Genomic DNA, 22966 nt, shown 5'->3' with positions numbered 1-22966 from the left:
TGGGATCTTTCTGGATCAGGGATCGAAGCGTTTCCCCTGCATTGGCAGGCAGATCCTTAACCCCTAGGCCACCAGGGAAGTCCCACCCTGCTCTAATTTGACATCAGCTCCCTATGGAATTACGGTCTGCCTTTAGATTCATCCAATGGGATAGGAAGAGGAAAATCAAAAAAAGCTTGATTATCTAAGCACCATTGATTTGGAAATGTACTTTCCTGGCATCCAAAAAGTCCTTCCACAGGATACCTGGTTTTATGTTGTGCTTTTCTGATACAATGCATAACTGTCCCTCCTGCAGAATGCTGAATTATCCAGCCATTTTGCAGAATGCTGTTATTAATACTGAAAGTCTCTTGAATTTCCATAAAGCCCAAACAAGATGCTCACATATTTGGTGATGCTACAGTTCACCTAGAAACTCCACATTCTCACTGGGCATCAAAGATGGCCAAAAGGTTGGGGAAAGGAGTTGGCCCGAGTGTCAATGGGGAAGGGCTCTGGGCAGGATTGGGAGATACTTTCATCTTCATGCAGTCCTGCTCATCAATGGTCCCACCCCAGTCACTTCAAAGGATGAGGAAAGACTACAGTCCTTCCTGACCCACCCACTGATCAGCAGCACACTAAACACAGCCTTACCAGTTACGCAGTGTGTGTCAACATGTTTTTCCACTAAAGCCACTTAGGGACGCAACATCATACAAGTCTTGCTTCTTAAGTAAACATTAGCATAAAAATAAAATATTTCTATTCTTCTTTCCTGGGAGAAGATTCTAGTCATGTCTTTGTGAGACAGTGTCAATATGCTGGAAACATTACTTGGAAAAGAAAAAGATGATTTAAAAAATGATGTAGAAAGTGCTTTAACTCACTTGAAAGTGTTAGTCACTCAATCATGTCAGACTCTTTGTGACCCCATAGACTGTAGCTCACTAGGCTCCTCTGTCCATGGGATTCTCCAGGCAAGAATACTCGAGAGGGTTGCCATTTCCTTCTCCCGGGGATCTTCCCAACCCAAGGATCGAACCTGGGTATTCTGCATTGTAGGCAGATTCTTTACTGTCTGAGACACCTCTGTATATGACCCAGAAGAAGCTTCCTTTGGGTGAATGTATAGCTTTATAGATGCAGGAAGGATAAAGGGAGGTCCCAGGCGAAGTGATAGTACAGTTTCTGAAGTTGTCTTGTCAAAACAAAGACTCTGAGTAAGCTTTTTGTTTGTTGCTAGGTTTTTCTAAGACGAATGAAAGATCGCCTTAAAGAAAACAGTGTGGAAAGTGAAATGGAGAAGAAAAGTGACAGCTGGTAGCACATCCCTCTGCTGCTGCATTTTAATTTTTAAAAGTATAAACTAGCCTCAGTTACTACTTTATAGGACAATACTTCAAATCTGTGACAATAATAATCTGAGTTGCTTAATAGTTTGAACAGTTTAATAAACCCTTCCAAGGCTTAAAAGAAAAGGCAACTGAACTTTAGTGAAGTGAAATAAACTTGAAAATATATGAACAGTTGTATCTTTAGTAATATCAAAAGAAACCCAAATTTGAAAGCATTTCCTGGATAGAAATTCAACTTTGGCAGAGAATTGTCACAGCTTTTCCTATTTTGGTGTCATCTTCTACCAAACTGTGTTTATCTGCTGATAAAATCCAGTCAATCCCAATTTATAAAATTACTCACAAGAGGTCTTTGATGGATATGAGCAAATATACATTTTTCTTGCAAAAATATAATCCCCCACCTCCCAAGATTCAAAGGGTCCCTGATCCCAAAAGGTTTAAAGATACAGTCCCCTGCCCTAAGCCCCACACAGACACCTCCCACCCCAATCTCCAGAAAATGCAACAACCAGTTGTGAGTCCAAAATCTGCATGATCGACTTTCTTTTCTTTCTCTTCCAAATACTCAGTGATTAAGTGATGAAAATATGACTTATTTTCTTTTACTTCAGAGGTTTAAAAGAAAAAAAAACTTTTAAGGGATATGCCATATTATAGATTACAAAATGTTAATGTTTTTATCCAAACTTAACTGTGTTTGACAAAGGAAAAGTGCATCTCGAATACAGTTATAACATTGATTTTTTTTTTTTTTTTTTTGGTTTAGTATAACCAGCTCTGTGCAGTCCCCGAGCACTTCAGGACTGCGTGCTGTGACATCTGGAACTAGTTAGCTTTCCCCCACGATTTGCAGCATTGTCCTGGAATTTCTCCAGGAATTCTCCACATTCTAAATCCATCCCTTATATCTTACACACTGAACCAACTCCCCTCATTCTAATCCTCATCAACCACAAAAGCCTCCAGGAGATGTGTAACTGGGTTTAAAACTCAGAGAAGGAAAGGCCAGGACAGGAGCATACAGGCTTGGATACTGACATTCCCTTTTACACCTGAGCTGGTGTGTGAAATTGTGCGCACCACAAAACCAGTATCATCCTTTATGAGGGGAAGAGGTCCCTAATAAATAACTCCACAGCTGTGCTTCTTAGTAGCTGGGGATACCAAGAGAAAACGAGTTTCCGTGATAAAAAGGGGATTATTAGGTAACCACCTTCTGCAGGATTATTGTGGGAAATAATGATAATAGCCACCAGAGTGGGTACTTGGTACAAGGCAGTTACTGAGCCAGAGTTGTGAGGTAATTGATTTCATGTTTCACAAGTCCCTTGGCAGAGAGAAGCAGCCGTGTGTATGGGCGGGGGGGTGGGGGATGGTATTTTTTTAATCCTATTAAATGATTTGCATAAAGATATGCATTAACAATAATCGAGAACTGGCGTGATACTGGAGGAGTCTTCCCACTCTGCTTTAGAGATCAAGAATACTGTTGCCTTAATTCCTCATGATATTCTTCATTTAGTCTCAACAATGTGTGTGAGTTAGGGAAAACAGGAAAGATATTTTCCTAATTCAAAACAGTCTTTTTTTTTTTTTTTGCTACCATATCACTGATATACGGGTGTGTTCAATTATGTATTTTCTAGTATTTTTTAAAATATAAATTTATTTATTTTAATTGGAGGCTAATTACTTCATTTTCTTGGTCATGCCACATAGCAAGTGGGATCTTAGTTTGCTGACTGGGGCTCGAACCCATGCCCCTTGCATTGGGAGCACGGAGTGTTAACCGCTTGACCCCCAGGGAAGTCTCTATTTTCTACTTTTTTATTATTATTATTTTTTTTTTCTACTTTTTTAAACCAAGGCCACTGCTAACGCAATGTGAGCGAAAGACTTCAGGAAAGGCAATAGCATGTGATGTGAAGAATCAATCATCTCCTGCTTCAGAGTTTGTTGTATTCATTTCAGGAGGGTGTGTGCACGAGGTCTGGGGAGGGGACAATAATGGTCAGTATTAGCTGACAGCTTTCCCCTCCTTTACAAAATGAAAACTCATTCCCAACCAGTTCTACAAAAATGTCAGCAAACCTGTCCAATTCCTATTAAAAATGTCATCAATCCTGCCCAATTACTATTAAGTGTGAAATTGAAATACCTTCTCACGTTAAGGCCTCCTCACTAAAGAAGCCGAGAGTAACTTTCTCCTACATTATTTAAATGAGCAATGCCTACGTGACAAGAAACCTTTTGCTAGTCAATCAATGCTGAATGCTAATTTTAAAAGTCTACATTGCTTTTCAGGATTCTGACCAGCTATTTAAAGAATATTGATTGCAAATCTTCCTCGGTAAAATAACTTGCAGAGGGGAAAAAAAAAAAAAAAGACAGAGGGCGTCCCTGGTGGCTTGGTGATAAAGAATCTGCCTGCTAATGCAGGAGACATGGGTTCCATCCCTGATCTGGGAAGATCCCATAGGCCAAGGAGCAACTAAGCCCATGTGCCACAACTACTGAGTCTGTGCTCTAGAGCCCAGGACCTGCACAAAAAGAGACGCTACCAAACTGAAAAGCCCACACACCACAACCAGAGAGTAGCCCCTACTCGCCCGCACTAGAGAAAATCCAAGCCACCACAGCAAGGAAGACCCAGCACTGCCAAAAATAAATAAATAAAATTATTTTTAAGAAGACAGCTAAAATTCCTTTTTAATTTTAACTTCTACTATAAAATGGTTGTTTCGATTAAAGCTTTGGAGTTTAAGATTTTCTGCATACTTTGTTTTAACCAGGAAAAAGTACCATATTTTGTCACATCCTTCATATCAACATTGTAATAAAAGTAAAACTCAGGAAGCAATCAACCCAGCTACCTAAAGTTGCTCTAAAAATTAGACAGTCCTTCCAACATTTGGCATTCCATTAGAAGCATTCCATTAGGATTATCTGAACCAATTTTTAAAAGCCTCCTCAAGCAACACCCACTCCAGTATTCTTGCCTGGAGAATTCCATGGACAGAGGAGCCTGGTGGGCTACAGTCCATGGCTCACAAAGAGTCGGACAAGACTGAGTGACTTTCACTTCACAAGCATATCAAGTTGATGAACTCAATTTTTGCTAAAAAGGACAACATTTCTTCCCCATAAGAAACTCAGCATGTGATAAACTCATCAAATAGTGAATATGATAAAGATGGTACTACGCACAAAAAGCACTCAGAAAAAGTCATCATCATGGAAACTCCACTTCCGGCTGTGACACCCCACAAACCACACTCCCAGGCAGCAGACCCAGGGTTGAGCATTTTTATATCTCATTCACAGAAAACTTAATGATCTGGAAAAAAATGAATTTTGTATTTTTTTTTAATTTTCAAATGTTGTATAGTCTAATAATTTTGAAAAGTTTTTTTTAGGTATCAGGTAAATTTTCACACAAGTTAAAGGCTAGTTAACTTGGGGAAGGAATGTTAAGGAAATCTCAAAGTAAACAAGCTAATCTATAGGAAGTGAAAGGTATTTTTTGTTTCACTAAACTTTCACATTCATTTCAAATTCCAGAGGAGGAGAAGGCTTTGCAGAGGCAATTGCATTGAGAGAAAATTTAAGTCTTAGAAATACTACACTGTGCTTTTAAGAAAACATTTATTTGGAGAGCAATGATCTCAAACATTTAGAGAGGACCTGATCTTATAAACCTAAATTAGCAGATGGAGTTTAATTTTTGATGAGGGGAGAAAAGGCAGAAAGGAGGAGCAAACAAGCAAATTCCTAAGGCCTGAAGCTACAGTATAATTGCATGAAAAGATCAAATGACAAGTTAGAGGAGTCCTGAGTACATTCCAAAAGTTTGATATCTGTAACTTATTTGCTAGGGATGGCTATGATGTATTATCATTCACATTCACAGCCAGATTTCTAGAAAGCAAGCTTACGTTAGTCACTAATTTTATAGTAACTATGGCTTTATTGAAACCACCACATAAACCAGAGCTAACATTGTAGTCCCCTAGATGATCCTTCATTGAAAGTTCTAATAAGCAGGTCAAAATGCCAAATACTGCAATTTCTCAACAAGAATTTACTTTTTTTCTCATGACTATAGCGGGCAGTTAGGCTGTCACAATCTATGTTCAAATTCACCCCATTCCAACGTGCATCTTCTGTTTGGGTGGGGCTGTCCTTTCCCTCCACCAAGGCGAGAGGTGCAATCCCTTACACACACACACACACACACACATACACACACACACACACACAAATTCCAGGTCTCCCCTGGGCATCGGGAAGATTCCTGCACGGGGGCAAGAAGAAAGCGCTGGGTTTGCGTGGCCCTGCTGAGCCAAAGAGAGAATGCTCTTCGGATCAAAAAGTCAGCACAGCGAGAGAAGTAGGGGTCCATCAGGGTGCGTCGTCGAGCCAGTTGCCCAGCACCACCCTTCATCCCCACCCCAGGCCAAGGGCAGGTTCCTCCACCTGCCAGGGAGGCAGAATATACAGCAGACCCAGCCTCCTCCTTACCTGTGATCGTGAGGACGCCCAGCATCATCGCACAGCGCACCGAGCGGAGAGAGCGGCGAGCCTCGACCTCCTAGGGCGGGTGGCCGGAGCCGCAGGGGGTCTTGTCAGCGGGGGGGGGGGGGGGGGGGCCCCCCCCCCCTCCGCAGCCTACCCTGGGATCAGCAAAGAGCTGAGCGCCAGGCCACCCTCGGAAGATCAGGGAAAACCAGAGGTGCCGTCGGAGCTGCAGCCAGAAGCGGACTGAGGCTGCCTTTCCCTGGCTAATTATACGAGGACCCACCCAGCCCTCCACCCACCCACCCATCCGGGCCGGCGGGCTGGGGGGCTGGGGGCTGGCCCGCCCTCCCTGCGCTCTGGGGACTTGGCACCGCGCTCTCGAGTCATGTGTTTCGCTTTAAAGGAGAGGAACCCTCCCCGTAGCTGGCCTCTGTTCGTGGTCAGTAAGGCTCTGCAGAGAACCGGGGAGGGTTTCAGAGTTGCTGGGATGAATAAGACCAGAGTCAGCAGCATTTTATCTAAACCGTTACTTCATTCCTGGCACCGATTTACTTCTGTGGCTCAGCTTTTTAATATTACTTAAAGAAAGACATTAAATTCTACCGCCATTAAACACACACACACACACACACACACACACAGTGTTCTGTATCCTTATGTTTGTTTAGAGGCTGATGAGGTGCAAAAATGCTGTTCCCTTTTAGCACTTATAGTATTTTATATTTTCACCATCTGCTTCACACACGCACTGCGCTGATCTGGGGTTGGCAACCCTCAGTTGTCTTGTTTCCTGAACCCTTTGAGAAGGGCTGTTACAAGGCGAACATGTGTCTTCAACACTTAATCAAGGCAACTTAAAAAAAAGAAAAAACCCAAGTATTTGAACATTACTTTTTTTTTTTTAATGGTAGAAGTTAGCTAACAGACACATAGCATGAAAATCAGTCAGAGCCGATATTTAAAACTCAGAAATTTTCAAGCAGCCCTACATTTGTAAAATCTTTTTTTCAATGCAATTTCAGATTTATTCTGTATAAAGACACAGGATAAGTGATAAGTTGGAGGGTTCTTATAATTGTGACACATTATTTCCCATGTTAATTTTCTGTTAGCACAGGTCCGTTTAGGTCCCCTGGAGTTTGTTTCCCTTTTTTTCATCCTTTTCCTCTTTATCACTTCATGCCTTGCCTGTCTGACCCCATTAGTACAGGCTCTCCCTCTAAGTAAACAAAAGATAGGTTTTACTTTTTCTTCAGACAGTGAAGCTCTTGCTCATCCCTGCTCCAGGGCCCAGGGAGAAAAGTGGGGGACTTGGGTTGACCAGAGTGGGCACAGAAAAAGAGGAGGGAGGAGGGGAACAGAATTATATAAAAAAAAAAAATCCAAAAAGCACCGACAGGCAGGCAGGGATGACATGTCGTTGCTCCCTCTGGCCGCGAGGGGGCGCCACGCACCATATCAGGCCTGCACTGAGCAAGGTTAAGGCGGCACCGCTGCCGGCGATCAGACCTCGTTGAAAAAACCATCTTCTGCCTCTCTCTAGATCCGACTTCCCCGTATATTTCCGCGAACACCCAGCCTAGCCATACGTCCGCTTGGGAACAGCAGTGATGCGCCTTTTCAAGACGCCTGGGAGCTGATTCCCAGAGAGAGCCACTGAACAGCCTCCTAACCCTTTATCTTCCCTACAGGAGCCTTCACTTTGGTTCACAAATTGCTTCAATTACAGTCCCTCTGGTGCGTGTGAAATGTTGCTGGTGCCTGTTGTCCCTCCAGAGTCCTCGTAGCCAAGGGGTCAGAGCAGCTCTGCATTCTTCTGCTCCCCGCCCCTATCTATCTATCCCCGCTTCCCCCTACCCCCAACCCTGGAGAGTCCCTTAGTTGTGCAAAATCAGGGAGAAAGCCAGCTCTGCGGGCTGCTCTGCTGGCCTCATGAAATGAGTGGTCCACATTCAAGCTTCCAAAATGTGTGCACCAGCCTGGGCTCCCCGGGGAGCTGAGGTCTCAGAGGCGTCATTTCTCAGCACCAGCTGCTGGGGGCAGCAGACGACTATCACCGTCGATCTGTCGATTCTGACCTTGCTTGGCTGTGCCACCAGCTCCTCTCCTTTCTAAAAATCCAAATTCCGGGACTTCCCTGGCGCTTCCACCGCAGGAGGCATGGGTTCCATCCCTGGTCAGGGAACTAAGGTCCTCCTGTACCTGTGCAGTGGCTGGAAATAATTCTTTGAAATAAAAATAGAAGCCCAAATTCTAACAACAGCAAGGCATCATCTGGATGGAGGAAACATCATCGGGATGGAGAAATATCACAAATGTGAGGTCTACTTAAAACATTTAAAAGGTGAATGTATTGCTATTCAGCTTTGGTGCCTGAACTTTTTTTCTTTTTTTTCTTTTTATGACATTGGTGAAGACACCAACACAGCGGACTTGATATTCTTAAAGAGGCAGTTTAGACCTGGAGGCCAAGCAAGAGATCATGTGGCAAGCTGTCACCTCTCTTAGCAGACACCCCTTGTTGGACCTCCACCTCAAAGAGAAATCAAGGACAGGGCATGTGGCACAGCGGCCCGACAAGCCTCTGTGTGTCTTGGATTTACAGAGAAAAGTCATCAAGAAGGATAAAAGCTGGATGGAGTAAAGATCAGACCCCAGGTAGGTATACAATGCAGGCAACCTTTGGTTATCACTTCCATTCCTTATTTGCTTCTTTTTGTTACATCACAATTTTTGGAGGAATACATCATCACCCAAAGCAAAAATGATGGGAAAACGTTTACCAGTATCCTAAATGAGTGGATGATTGGGGGTGGGGAGTGTTTTCCCCAAACTTCCTGGTCCATTCAACAAATATTTACCAGGTTTTAGCTCCATGTTAATTGTGCTAAGCCCCTGGGGATACGGTTGGATACTGTCCTTACCCTTGGGGACCTCAGTCTTGGGTAGTAAACACACCCAAGGGAAGAAGTGGGGTCACTTCAATATAGCCCACCTCAGGTAATGTCTGAGCTAGCCTCTGAAATGATGGGAGATTCGAGGGGGCAGCCCGACCTGAGGATGAGCAGATGAAGGCAGTCCTGCAGAGGGGCAGCATGGGGAGAGGCAGGAATGGGGCACTTAGGGGGCATTAGTGAGTTCTTTATAGCTTTGGGGCTTCCCAGGTGGCACCAGAGGTAAAGAACTCACCCTGCCAATGCACAAGACTTAAGAGATGAGGGTTCTATCCCTGGGTTGGGAAGATCCCCTGGAGAAGGAAATGGCAACCCACTCCAGTATTCTTGCCTGGAGAATCCCATGGATAGAGGAGCCTGGTGGGCTAGAGTCCATGGGGTTGCACAGAGTCAGACACGACTGATGTGACTTCAGGCAGGCACAAGCTCAGAGTCATCTTGGGGAGACCAGGAGCAGGAAGGGGCAGAAGTGATAACTAGAGATGAGACAAGACATATTACATTGGAGGCCAGAGTATGAAGGGACCTGAATGACATCTTAAGAACACTGTAACAAATAACCCAATTAAAGAAAAAAAGGATCTGGATTCCCTGGTGGTCGTGTGGTTAAGACTCGGTTCTTTTATTGCCACAGCCTGGGTTCAATTCCTGGTCAGGGAACTAACATCTCACTCTTGGGCCACAGCTAGAAAGCCTGCACACCACAACTGGAAAGTCCATGCACCACAACAAAGATAATAAATATATTTTTAAAATGATGGAGGATCTGAATGTACTTTGCTCTAAGGAGGACAACACAAACAGGCACATGAAAAGATGCTCAAGGTTATGAGCCATTAGGAAAATGCAAACAAAACCACAATGAGATACCAATTCACACTCACTGCTACTGCTGCTGCTGCTAAGTCGCTTCAGTCATGTCCGACTCTGTGCGACCCCATAGACGGCAGCCCACCAGGCTCCCCCGTCCCTGGGATTCTCCAGGCAAGAACACTGGAGTGGGTTGCCATTTCCTTCTCCAGTGCATGAAAGTGAAGTCACTCAGTCGTGCTGACTCTTCGTGACCCCATGGACTACAGCCTACCAGGCTCCTCCATCCATGGGATTTTCCAGGCAAGAGTACTGGAGTGGGGCGCCAGTGCCTTCTCCATCACACTCACTAGAATGGCTATAATCAAAAAGACCGACAAGATAACAAAGAAAGAAACTGGACCCTCGTACACTGGTGTATTGACATATTATTTGATTATATCGGGAACAGGCAAGTCTATGAGGACAGAAAAATGGACTAGCAGTTACTCAGACCCAGAGAGCTGGAGAGAGAGGCTGCTAGCAGGTATGGGGGTTCTTTGCCATGATACAAACACGTCCTAAAATTGACTGTGCTGATGGTTGTACATTTCTGTGAATATACTAAAAACCAAAAACATGTATACTTTAAATGGGTCACCGGCATGATGTGTGGATGATAGCTCATGAAACCTTATTTTTCTTTTTCAAGAAAAAAGAACTTCGTATGAGTTCTGGAGGCTGCAGGGAACCACCAGAGGCTTTGGAGCACAGCTAGTGTCACACAGTTGGAACTGTGATTTAGAAAAAGTAACTGGGCAGTAACGACAATGAGAAAGACGCTCTAGAAATAAAATCGACGGAAACCACGGTGACCAAGGTGAGGAAGGAGTCCAGAAGCCGGCAGCACTCACATCTCTGAGATCATCCGAATGGGATGCAGCAGGAGAAGTCAAAGGTCTGGAACACTGAGGAAGACGAATCTGAACGACAGCTCTGAGGATGGACAGAGGTTAAAGGAAGCCCAAGGTGGAGAGGACCCGAAGACGGAAATAGCAGAAATAGTGGGATGCCTGCACATCACAAAGCGGTGACTCAGAAAGAACTCAGGAAGCCTCGCAGCTCAGCGAGGCTGGACAAGTGGGCAAAAGAGACCAAAACACCAGGGTCAGCACAGACGCGAGGTTCATTAACTTCCTCCAAGGAGGCATTTAACCTACACGTGAGTGTCATCAGGAGCTAGGGACTTGTGCGTGCATGCTAAGTCGATTCAGTCATGTCCAACTCTACGACCCCCTGGACTGTAGCCCGCCAGGCTCCTCTGTCCATGGGATTCTCCAGGCAAGAACACAGGAGTGGGTTGCCATTTCCTCCTCCAGGGGAATCTTCCTGACCCAGGGATCGAGCATCAGGAACTGGAGACTTGGACTCACCCCAAATCCACTCCTAACACCCATCACCCCTCCTTTCATTTTTCTTTTCACCCCAGCTTTACATTCAGTGGAAAATAAACCCAAACCCAATGAGGTTGCTTTTCCTCTGGCTGCAAACGGCAGATGAAATCTGAAGGGGCCTCTATGCACTGTTGCTCCTTTAAAATGCTTCACAGAGATCATCTTGGGTTGAGTTAGAAGTTGCTGCCAACTAATAACCATGAAGATGAAACTATACACTGAATTAAATGACATCGGGCAGGTTCTCCTGGGCTCAGTGTATTTTCAAGTCTTCTCTGCTCCTTTGCTACGAACACAGGCAAATACCAGTTAATTGAATTTTATGGTCCAGTTGAATTGGACATGTTTGTGTAGACATGGTTATTTTGATTCAAAATCCTCAAGACAAATAATCTGAAGACTAGTTCCTCAAAGGGACTATTGTAATACAATAGAAAAGCTAAGGGGGATTTAAAAGTCACTTAGCAAGACAATTTATCAAAAAAAAAAAAAAAAAAAAGGAAAGAAAAAACTCAATCCAAATAATAAAAGTGATATAGAATAAGTTTATTTCTCCTCTTGTTGAGTTCACATGTTTTAATATTCGACTTGGCAATTCTACTTTTATTAGCTATACCAAATCAAAGTATAAATTTATATATGAAAAGTTTAACTGCTTGGGACGTATAATATATTTAAAGAACTTAAGTGTCCCAATACTAGGAAAATAGTTTATTTAACTCTGGACTATCTTGCAAAACAACATGTTTGAAGCAGTTAATGACATGGAGAAATGTTTACATTGATATAGAAAGCCACACACCTCCTCTTTGTTCAGTATATAAACTATATGTTCAATACAATCTTGATTTTGCTTTCTAAAATATGTTCACATAAGTGAGGCTGAGCGAAAAAAGAGCCCCAAAAGAAAACTATCAAAACCCAACCATAGTGGAATTATGGGCAATTTCTGTCCTGATATTTTCCTACACTTTACAAATCTTCTACAACAAGCTCTTGTTACTCTCACGGTTATAAGGCAAGCACATCTGATAACCAGCTGTGATTGTTGCACAGAGGGGACCCGCACTGCCAGATCTTTGAACCTTCCAGCGATACCTCCGATTCCATTAAAAATGCAAGGCAGACTTGGGGCTTCCCTGGTGGTCCAAAGAATTCGCCTGCTGATGCAGGGGACATGGGTTCGATCCCTGGTCCAGGAAGATTCCACATGCCCCGGAGCAACTAAGCCCATGCGTCTCAACTACTGAGCCCCATAGAGTAGCAGCTACTGAAGCCGGTCCGCCTAGAGCCTGTGCTTCACAACAAGAAAAGCTACTGCAGCTAGAGAGTAGTCCCCACTGGCCACAACTAGAGAAAGTCCTCTCACAGCAACAGACTCAGCGCAGCCCCAAAATAAAATAAATTTTTAAAATGCAAGGCAGTCTAAGTCATGATCTTAAACTCCCAATCATGGAATATATAAACTAGCAAGCTGAAAGCAGATTCACGTCAAAGTATAATCTTCTAAAACTTAGCAAATAAACAAAAAGGTGTTTCACTACCAAATCTGGTCAGGTGTTGGCACAGGAATCAAATTCTTTCCTGAGTGCCTTGTGTTCAAATCCTTGATTCTTCTGAAGACTCTGAACACTCCTATTTGGTTTGGTCTAAAGAAGATTGCAAAGTCTTAAAAACGAGTTGTAGTTCTGGTTCTTCTGATAGCAGTGTGGCCAGGAGCAAGGAATTCTTCTAACTCTCTGGGCTTCAACTGATGGGAGAATAAAGATACCACTAGTGCTAATGTTATCTTAAGCACTACCAAGTGTATTTGAGAAACATAATAAATGTTAGCTATTATGCCTAAACTATCCACTTCCCAATGGGGTAAAAACTGGTTCATGGTTGACCTTATTCTTTTACATATGAAGCATAGATTTTAAACATACACACACACACACGACTTCCCTGATGCCTCAGTAGGTAAAGAATCTGCCTATAATGCAGGAGACCCAGAAGACGAGGGTTCAATCCCTGGGTCGGGAAGATCCCCTGGAGGATGAAATGGCAACCCACTCCAGTATTCTTACCTGGAAAATTCCATGGACAGAGAAGCCTGGTGGGCTCCAGTCCATGGGGTTGCATGGCTGAGACTGAGCACAGCACAATATATAGAGACAGATAAACAGAGGCACCGTATTATACAAACTGGTGCACAGTATATCTCTGCTATAAAAATGTTGGGGGGGTGACGAGTTGCAGAAAAAAGACTTAGCTGGTCAAGGTAGTGGTGAAATACTGCTTTAAATATACTTAAGTCTCATTTTAAAAGAATCCCTTGAAAAAATATGTCTATACAAAGCAAGAATGTCCTTTTATCATCAATTTCTCAGAAATGCATCCTGACAAGAGAAGCACCATCTTGCACTAACAGTAATTAACCTGAGGCTCCTCTGGATCTTTCAGAAGAGAATGAGACAATCTTTGATTTGCCTGGAAAGTCCTTCTCCAAAGGAGTGGGAGGGAGAGGCTAGCTGAAGGTTCGCACTGAGAAGAGAGAACTAACAGTAATGACCTACCCAAGACCCACTGGCTGACTGCAGCTGCTCCTCTGAAACTGATGTGCGCCCACCAGCAAGCCACACACAAGACTTTAAATTTCCTTCTTTTGTCACGTTTTCTTCTTCTTCCCTTCCTTCCTTTCTCTCTCCTTCACTTCCTTTTTTTTTTTTTTTGGTCTTTCTTTCTTGTTGACTGCACCATGTGGCTTACAGGATCTTAGCTGCCCAACTAGGGATCAACCCTCACCCTTAGCAGTGAAAGTGCTAAGTCCGAACCACTGGACCACCAGGAAACTCCCAACTTTAAATTTTCTAGTAATCACATTAAAATGAATAATACTAAACAGCTGAGGTTCATTTTAATATATTTTATCTAACCCTATATCTATATTTTATATAGTTCAGTTATGCCAATATGTGCTAAAAATGAAAAAATATTAGGAAAATATTTTACATTCCTTTTTGGACTGAGTATTTCACATGAAGAACACATCTCAAATAGGATCAGCCACATTCCAAGTACTCAACAGCCTCATATGGCCAAAGCACAACTTCTAAAACTGTAGAAATAACTGAACGTCTCCATGGACTGAATTGTCTCCTAAGGATAATTCCTGCTTCTCTCAGGACAGTTCCACCCAGCTTCCATCTCCTTGCCTCCTGAACAGAAACCACCAAGCTGTCCACTGACAGAACTGCCCTCACTTCTTCAGCATTCAGTCTAGTGATGACTCCTTTGTTTTCTAAGAATCACCCGCATAAGCACAAATCCTATAATAAAGCCCTCCCACCTCCCTGTTACTGAGTCACCCATGCTAGAATCCTCCCTTAGTATAACAGGCTAAAGAAACCTAACTTGGTTTGACCACACGAGTTCCTGGTGGCCTCTAAGTGGCAAGGAACTAAATTCCCATTGATAGATTTAATTGGTGCAGCTGTCTCTTTCACAATTTCTTAATTTGAGTTAATATATTGAAATCTGGGGGCTTCCCTGGTGGCTCAGAGGTTAAAGCGTCTGCCTGTAGTGTGGGAGGCCTGGGTTCGATCCCTGGGTTGGGAAGATCCCCTGGAGAAGGAAATGGCAACCCACTCCAGTATTCTTGCCTGGAGAATCCCATGGATGGAGGAGCCTGGTGGGCTACAGTCCACGGGGTCACAAAGAGTCAGACACGACTGAGTGACTTTAAACATTTAAACAAACAAACATATTGAAATCTATTATTTTCCCACCAACTTTCACTATAATCACACATAATAATAAAGTGTTTAAAATGAAATATATATATATATATGAAATGTGAAAGTGAAAATCGATATATAGTTATATAGTTATATAACTACCAGGCTTCCCTGGTAGTCTGAAACTATATAAGTTTTATATATATATATATATAAAACTTAAAAGGTCAACTAGGGACTTCCCTGGTGGAGCAGTGGTTAAGAATCTACCTGCTAGTGCAGGAGACATGGGTTCAATCTCTGGTCCAGGAAGAACCCACATGCGGCAAGGCAAGGAAGCCTGTAGGTCCCAACTACTGAGCCCATATTCTAGAGTCCATGCCCTGGAACAAGTGAGTGAGAAGCCTACACACCAAACTGGAGAAAGTGCATAGGAAGCAACAAAGACTCAGTGCAGCCAAAAAAAAACAAGGTCAACTAGACTATTTAGACTGGCTTCAAAAATACTTGCAAAGCAAAAATTTACACTTGCAGTAGGAATAAATTTATTTAACCTGTATTCACATGAATTACAATTTACTTGTAAAGACAACTTTTCTAAAAATCTAGAGTGTGACAGAATCCACTGCCTAGATGAAGAATAAAATCCGGATGACAGAATTTACTTCTGATCCTTCCAGAAAACAAAGTCCTGCTCACCAAAATTTATTGCATAAATTCCAAGGTCATGGGAATTCCCTGGCAGTCGAGCGGTGAGGACGCCACACTTTCACTGCAAACAGCCTAGGTTCTGTCTCCCTGGTTGAGAAACTTAAGATCCCACCAGCTGAACAGCTTGGCCAAAAAAAAAAAAAAAAAGAATGGAATGTTTAGAACACATATCAGTTCTTAGAAATTAAAAATATAGTAACAAGATGAAATCTAGGGACTTCTCTGATGGTCCAGTGACTAAGACTCTTCGCTCCCAAAGCAGGGGGCCCAAGTTCCATCCCTGGTCAGGTAACTAGATCCCATATGCCACAAATAAAGACTCTGCATGCCACGCTGAGTGAAGGCAGTCAGGCAGACAAGGAGAAATGTCATATGACATCCCTTATATGTGGAATCCAAAATGATACAAATGAACTTACTTAAAAAACAAAAGGAGACTCACAGAGAAGGAACTTATGGTGGCGGGGGTGGGCAGGCAAAGTGGAAGAAGGTAAGGGACGGACGTTTATGGAGTTTGGGGAGAAAATACTTGCAGTGGAAAGAACATTATCAAGTTTAATTTAAAGAAATCATTTTGTGCTAAGCAAATAATTCCTCTTGCTATCTTCCTAACAACATCATTCAAATGTACTTCTGTAAATTATACTCTTCCTGAAACTATTAAATAATTTACTAATTCTGAGGGGAAAAAAAAAAAAAAAGATCCCTCATGCCACAGCTAAGACCCACACAGCTAAACAAATAAAAGCATTAAAAAAAAAAAAAAAGATGAAATCTAATCTTGAGGACATTTTTCAAGAATAAAGAGATGCAAACTACATGGGGGAAAAAAGCTTTCCTTAGAACCATTCTAGAAGTTCTAAAATTGGAATAGTAATCCCCAAAAGAGATCAAAGAAAAAGAGGGGAAGAGAAGACATAGCTTCCCAGGAATGAAGTTTCTAGCCGGAAGAGGTCATGTGAACCCAGTATGTTGAGTCAGTGGCTTCACATGAAGATTCATCACTCTAAAATCTTCACGAGACGGAGTACGAAAAGGACTCTGTGAGCCAGTGAGCTACCCAGGGGATTAAGATCAGAACAGTATCAGGTGCCAATGGTAATACATTTATCGACATGACAGTGATGGAATCTTAGTGCGCCAGAACACAGAGCAGAAATGAACACAACCGGGGGACACTCAGGGCCAAGGCTTGATGAGCTTGAGGAAATCCTTGGATTTCTGTACACCGAGCTTACAAAGGAAGGCCACGAAGCTTTTTGATGGAGATTACTGTTTTACATCATCCACTTCCACTATTTTTTTTTTTAAGCTATGTTTTATTTATTTATTTGGCTGTACCAGATCTTAGCTGTGACACACAGGATATTCCATCTCCCTTAAGGTACTCGAATCTTTTTTTTTTTTTTTTTAGTTGCGGTATGGGAACTCTTGTGCTCGCTTCGGCAGCACATATGACACGCAAATTCATGAAGCATTCCACATTTTGGGGGGGCGTCCCTGGTGGCTCAGCTGGTAAAGAATCCACCTGCAATGCAGGAGACCTAGGTTTGATCCCTGGGTTGGGAAGATCCTCTGGAGAAGGGAAAGCTACTCACTCCAGTATTCTCGCCTGGAGAATTCCATGGAGTGTATAGTCCACGGGGTCACAAAGAGCTGGACACGACTGAGCGACTTTCACTTTTTCTTTCACGGGAACTCTTAATCTCGGCATGTGGGATCTAGTTCCCTGACCAGGGATTGAACCCAGGCCCCCTGCATTGGGAACATGGAGCCTTAGCCACTGGACCGGTCCGCCAGGGAAATCCTGACAACCACTTTTTTACAACTAACAATGCCTGGGATGTAGGGGTGGGGGTGGGGGTAGGGGTGGGGGAAATCTTCCACTTTATTTACAACTAACAATGACTTGGGGCTTCCCAGGTGACCCAGTGGTAAAGAATCTGCTCACCAATGCAGGAGATCCTGAGTCAGAACAATCCCCTGGAGAAGGAAGTGGCAACTCACTCCAGTATTCTTGCCTGGGAAACCCCATGGACAGAGGAACCTGGCGAGCTACAGTCCACCAGGTCACAAAGAGTCGGACATAACTTAGCAACTAAATAACAGCAACAATGACTTGAAAGGTGGGGTTTCTCCTATTCGTATCTCTAACCGCTCCATCATGTAAGGCTGTCTGCTTACCATCACGTTGAGTGGAGTATCAAAAGGGATGATTAACAATTCGTCACGTGCCATTTGTCATTTTTCTTTCATTGATATGGTGTTCATTCTATCTGACGGTAGTTCCTCTAGCAACATCCTTGATACGGGAAATCCTTTCTATGCTTCTGTATCAATTTACTTTTCTACACCAATCAATTTTTTCAGTACTTAATCCTTGGTTTAAAGGAAACTAAGTTGTTCTCATGTTTGTAAAGAGTCTGAGAAATAAACTACTCTTTAAAAGTGGGAATATTGAAAGTAAAACCTAGTTATGGTTGGCAAGCTTCCATCAAGGACATCCATATTTGAAATATATACATCAGCCCTAGCATTTTTCTTTCAATGTGAGGCAGCTTGTTTTCTCTGGGGATGTTCTGCCTGCAGGAGAAAAGATGAAAGACACGATAAACGTGTCTTAGAGGGCCACGATGTGGAAAAGGGAGGTGAGTTTGTGCTTTGTAGTTCCAGAAGGCAGCACTAGGAGCTGGCGGCAGTTGGAGGGGGTATATTTTCACTCCAGTGGAATAACGGGTTTCCTTTTATGGAGAAACTCCAAACCTTCAGAGTTTAAGCAGAAGAGCCTCCTATGTGGGAGCAGGAGCCTGGCATAGGCAGCCTCGAAGTTCCTTCCCCCTGAGGCTTCTGGGTCCCCAATCCGGCTTTCCAGCTGTCAATTATGAAGGCAGGTGTCATGGGCTCAATTGCATACTCTCCAGATTCATACATTGAAGCCCTAACTTTTGACACATGAAAATGTAGCTTTATTTGGAGAGAAACCTTTCACAAAGATGACTAAGTTAAAATGAGAGTGGCCCTGAACGCAATCTGACTGGTGCCTTATGAGAGGCCATTAGGACACACAGAGACACCCGGGATGGGCAAAGCCACGGGGACAGGGCGAGAAGGTGGCATCGACAAGCCAAGGTCGAAACTAAACCTGACGGCACCTTGGTCTTGACTTCCCAGCCTCCGGGACTGCGAGAAGATAAATGTCTGATATTTATGCCACCCATTCTGTGATGTATCATTTTGGCCGCCCCAGCAAACTAACACGGCAGGATAACTGCCTCGTGCTTTGACGTCAGCTGAAACAGGTCCATGTTAAGACACATTAAAGCAACCGGTTCATTCAATTAATTCAATCTAGCATATATCAGTTTTCACCAAAAGTAACTAAGGCGTGCATTGTTAACTGGGGGGGTGGGGAGGCTGCCTGATATCATACTGTGAAAGTGAAAGTCAGTCACCAGTCGTGTCTGACTCTTTGCGACCCCATGGGCTGTAGCCCATCAGGCTCCTCTGTCCATGCGATTCTCCAGGCAAGAATGCTGGGCTGGGTTGTCATTTGCTTCTCCAGGTATCACAATGAACCTACTCGTTAATTATAAAAGCAGTTAACAAACATTCAAAGTATGGTGCTTAAGAGCAAGGCTCGAGTGACAGGCTAAAAAGCTGTAGAACTTAAGCTCTTCCAGAGATACATACAAATATAGATCAGAGGATGTACATTCTCAAAGCATCCTTTCATATAATAGAGGGACATTATGCTTGGAACATACAACGCCAGAACCATCTGGGGGATGCTTTATCAGGTGAAACCGGGGCTGTTTTAAGAATGTCTTTGAGAAAACATCTAAAGGATTTTTATTCAATAAATGCTAAATTTAATGTTTCCATTCATGGCTTCATCACCGTTAGAAAAACCATTTATTGCCATGGTCCCGCCTTGGCAGGTTATGTGACAAGTCCATAGGCCATCTTACCTAGGCTCCTCCTCAACTGTGCCAGAGCATCCATCCTATTCATGGGTGCACAGAGCATTCACCCTATTCACGGGCGCCCCAGAAAACTACAGCCATCTGTAGGTAAATCTTAGCAGTAATTTAAGACTGACTGACAAGTCTTTAGGGGCCTTTATCAACATCTTTCACTCATCTTACTGGGCCAGAACCAGCTGTTATTACATGATTCCCATCTTACTTTGTGGCCACACTTAGGAAGCTCTTATCTTTCTTTCATACCTAAATAATTACATATGGAGACTTTCTTGAATGTTTTCCCAGCTGAACTTTTTGTTCATTAAAGTAAAACTTCAGGGACTTCTCTGGTGGTCCACTGTTTTAGACCCCATGCTTCCAATGCAGGGGTCACGGGTTTGATCCCTGGTCAAAGAACTAAGATCCCACATGCTGCATTTTCTTGTTGATCAGTCACACACGCCCTCCGCTCCCCGAAAACCTACCAAACACTAAAATAAAAAAGCAAAGCTTCAAATCTATAAAACCGCTTTTAAGATCAGACTGCAAAGAAGAGCATAAAAGTGTTGTTATAAAAAGGCATAATGAAATTGCCAAGTAGATTCCTACCTGCCCGAAGTCACCTGTGTATCTTCAATGACTCATCCATCATTTGGTTGTTTTAATGCCTATATTTCCAGCACGACTGACGTGACTCAGTCATAGAATTTCAGAGATGGATGAGGATGTTCATTTTACAGATGGAAACTGATGCTCAATGAGATGTATTCAACTCAAGGTCATAGAAAAAGAGAAAGGCAGCCTGGCCCGGGTTTTACTCTCCTGCAATGAACTGATTATAAAGGGAGGATGGACAGAAGTCTTACTCCTTCTTACTCCCTCTCACACCAAATTTTTCAAGTTACAATGAAAGCCAAATTTCATCACACTGGCAGACTTAAACATACTTCAGAGAGGGAAAAAAAAAATCTCTATATAGCTTGGTTGTTAGTTACTGAGAAATAAATCTGTGTTTCTTTAAAGATGAAAGCAATAGAGTATTTGTACCAGAAATTTGTCAATGACATAAGTAATTTCAGAGAGGCACGCTAAAAATATTACTGCAGAGCAGAGGACTGAATTAAAACCAGTTCCCAGAAACTGCAGACTGTAGGACTTTTGCCTAAGTTCAAGGCCTACTTTGTGAGTGTTTCAAAACATTACAAAACAGGATACAGCTTGAGAAAATGTCATGCAATAATACTGTATTTGAAATACCAGAGTGTTGGAAGGGAGACCTCTCTCTTTGTCTACCCAGCCCTCATATATGATAGCATCACTGGGAGTTATCATTTAATTGCAGGCAGGTCAGGGTCTGATTCCATGTCTCCAGGCAACAACACCTGGATAACCAATGGTGGGCACCTTCAGAGCCCAGCACTGAAAAGTAGCTTTGTTAGCGCTGATGCAACAAAGGAAACAGAGCCTCGGATACATCTAAAGAGCTCTGCATTTGGGAATGCAGGGAATGAATTGATATAAACGGGAAAATCAAACAGATCCTCCTTTCCCATATGAGTGTAATCTTGTTAACTCTAAATTGAAAACTGTGTTTTCACTTATCCAAGTACTATTTTTGAGGGACTTCCCTGGCAGTCCAGTGGTTAAGATTTTGTCTCCTAATGCAAGGGGGGTAGATTCGATCTCCTATTGGGCAGCTAAGATCCCTCATGCCTTGCAGCCAAGAAATCAAAACAGAAACAGTATTGTAACAAAGTCAATAAACACTTCAAAAATGGCCCCCATTAAAAAAATCTTTAAAAAATATTTTTTTGAGCACTTACTGGGCATCAGACATTGTTCTATGCTCAGGGGACTCAACACAGAAACATACAAATCCCATCCCCACCCCCCATGCCAAGAAATCTCTGCTCTCACGGTTCTTCTTTTGTAGAGACAGGCATACTGAATGCCAGATGTTGACAACATCTGACATAGAGAAAAATAAAGGAAAAAGGGTAGTATTTGAGCAACAGGCATGCCTTCATAAGAATACTAACAAGGTACCAGTCATGTCACAAACTGAAGAACAAAAGGGACTAACTCATAAGAACATTTCTTCCTGGCTAGGAAAGCCACCTCTCACAGAAAAACAAGTATTTTGCAGGGGGGAGGGGGTCATCTTTGAACACCGACCTGGAGCAGTGGTTGGGGTACTCAAGTCTCCAGATAAAGTTATTAAATGATCAAAAAGCAAAGAACAACAACTTGTAACCCAAGAATGGATTTTCTATAAGGTGACAAGTTCCATGGGGAGAGTTGTGAACACTTGGAAATAACCTCTGGCCTTTCAGTGCCCCAAAGGTGCCAAACACCAGAAGCTGGAAGGTTCAAACAGCAAATTCAGTTTGGCCAGGACTGTGGCATCAGCACCATCAGAGACATGAAATTCTTCACAGTGCTGAAAATTCAGCTTCTTGATAACCTCCATATTTGTTACTATATCTGTGGGGAAAATATCAGGATGTAGGAAAAGTAGAACCTTGAGAAAGGTAAGGAACACAGTCTCTTAAAGACTTCTGCTTTGGGACTTCCTTGATGGCCCCATGGCTAAGACTCCATGCTTCCATTTCAGGGAGCCCAGGTTCCATTCCTGGTCCGGGAACTAGATCCCAGCTGCACGCAACGAAGATCAAAGATCTCGCGTGCCTCCACTAAGACCCAACGCAGATGAATAAATAAGACTTTTTGGGCTTCCCTGGTGGCTCAGTGGTAAAGAATCTGCCTGTTAATGCAGAGACACGGGTTCGATCCCTGATCTGGGAAGATCCCACGTGCCACAGAGCAACTAAGCCCGTGCATCACAGCTACTGAGCCCCTGCTCTAGAACCCGGGAGCCGCAACCACTGAACCCACACACCCAAGAGCCTGTGCTCTGCAATGCAAGAAGTCACCAGAGGGAGACGCCTGCAGACCACAACAGAGCAGCCCCCACTCACTGCAACTAGAGACAGGCCCACGCAGCAACAAGCACCGAGCACAACCAAAACTAAATAAATAAGTTAAAAAAAGACGTTTGCTTTAAGTGACAAGATGGAGTTTGGGGGGGGGGGGCGTTGGGGGTTATTTTTCTTGGGGATGAGGAGGCATTTTCTAGGACCACTCCCAGGTCAGAGGGATCAGAGCTTTGTTCCACGTGCATGGTTCCGGCAGAAGCCTCCTCATCTCGCTGTTCAGCAGAGCAAAATCTGCTCCCCAGGGTGCTGGCTGACACCTGCAGCTGACCCCAGAGGAGCAAATGGCAAGGGCAGAGCTTCCAATAGCAGCTCCATCGCTTCTGGTGCAAATACATACACTCAGGGTATGCAAACAGTATAAGGGATATGTGAACGAAAATTCAAAAACCAAGGAGAGGATCACCACTGTGTGTGTGTTCTTTCACACAAGCAAATCTGGCCTGGGAAGGACGGAGAAAACATAACATCCACAGGCTTTATCATGTTTGCTGTAGCTACTCTGCAGAAAGACAAATCTCCA

General features: G+C 43.3%; 1 protein-coding gene across 2 annotated transcripts in view; it reads right to left on the bottom strand.

Moving 5' to 3' along the window:
* The window catches only part of AKAP12 (A-kinase anchoring protein 12), a 117329-nt gene that overhangs the window by 26602 nt on the left and 67761 nt on the right, over window positions 1–22966 (bottom strand). Inside the window, exon 1 of one of the 2 annotated variants that reach the window (XM_040238684.1) lies at window positions 5865–6103. The exons of the other annotated variant lie outside the window; for it this stretch is intronic. Coding sequence (XP_040094618.1) covers window positions 5865–5892 — 28 coding nt within the window. The 5' untranslated portion in view covers window positions 5893–6103. Of the gene's footprint in view, window positions 1–5864; window positions 6104–22966 lie in introns of those variants that run through there. 2 annotated transcript variants of the gene reach the window in all.

The sequence above is a fragment of the Oryx dammah genome, unplaced genomic scaffold (genome assembly GCF_014754425.2).
Source record: "Oryx dammah isolate SB20612 unplaced genomic scaffold, SCBI_Odam_1.1 HiC_scaffold_4, whole genome shotgun sequence".
NCBI lineage: Eukaryota > Metazoa > Chordata > Mammalia > Artiodactyla > Bovidae > Oryx > Oryx dammah.
This window is presented reverse-complemented; position numbering and strand designations above follow the sequence as displayed.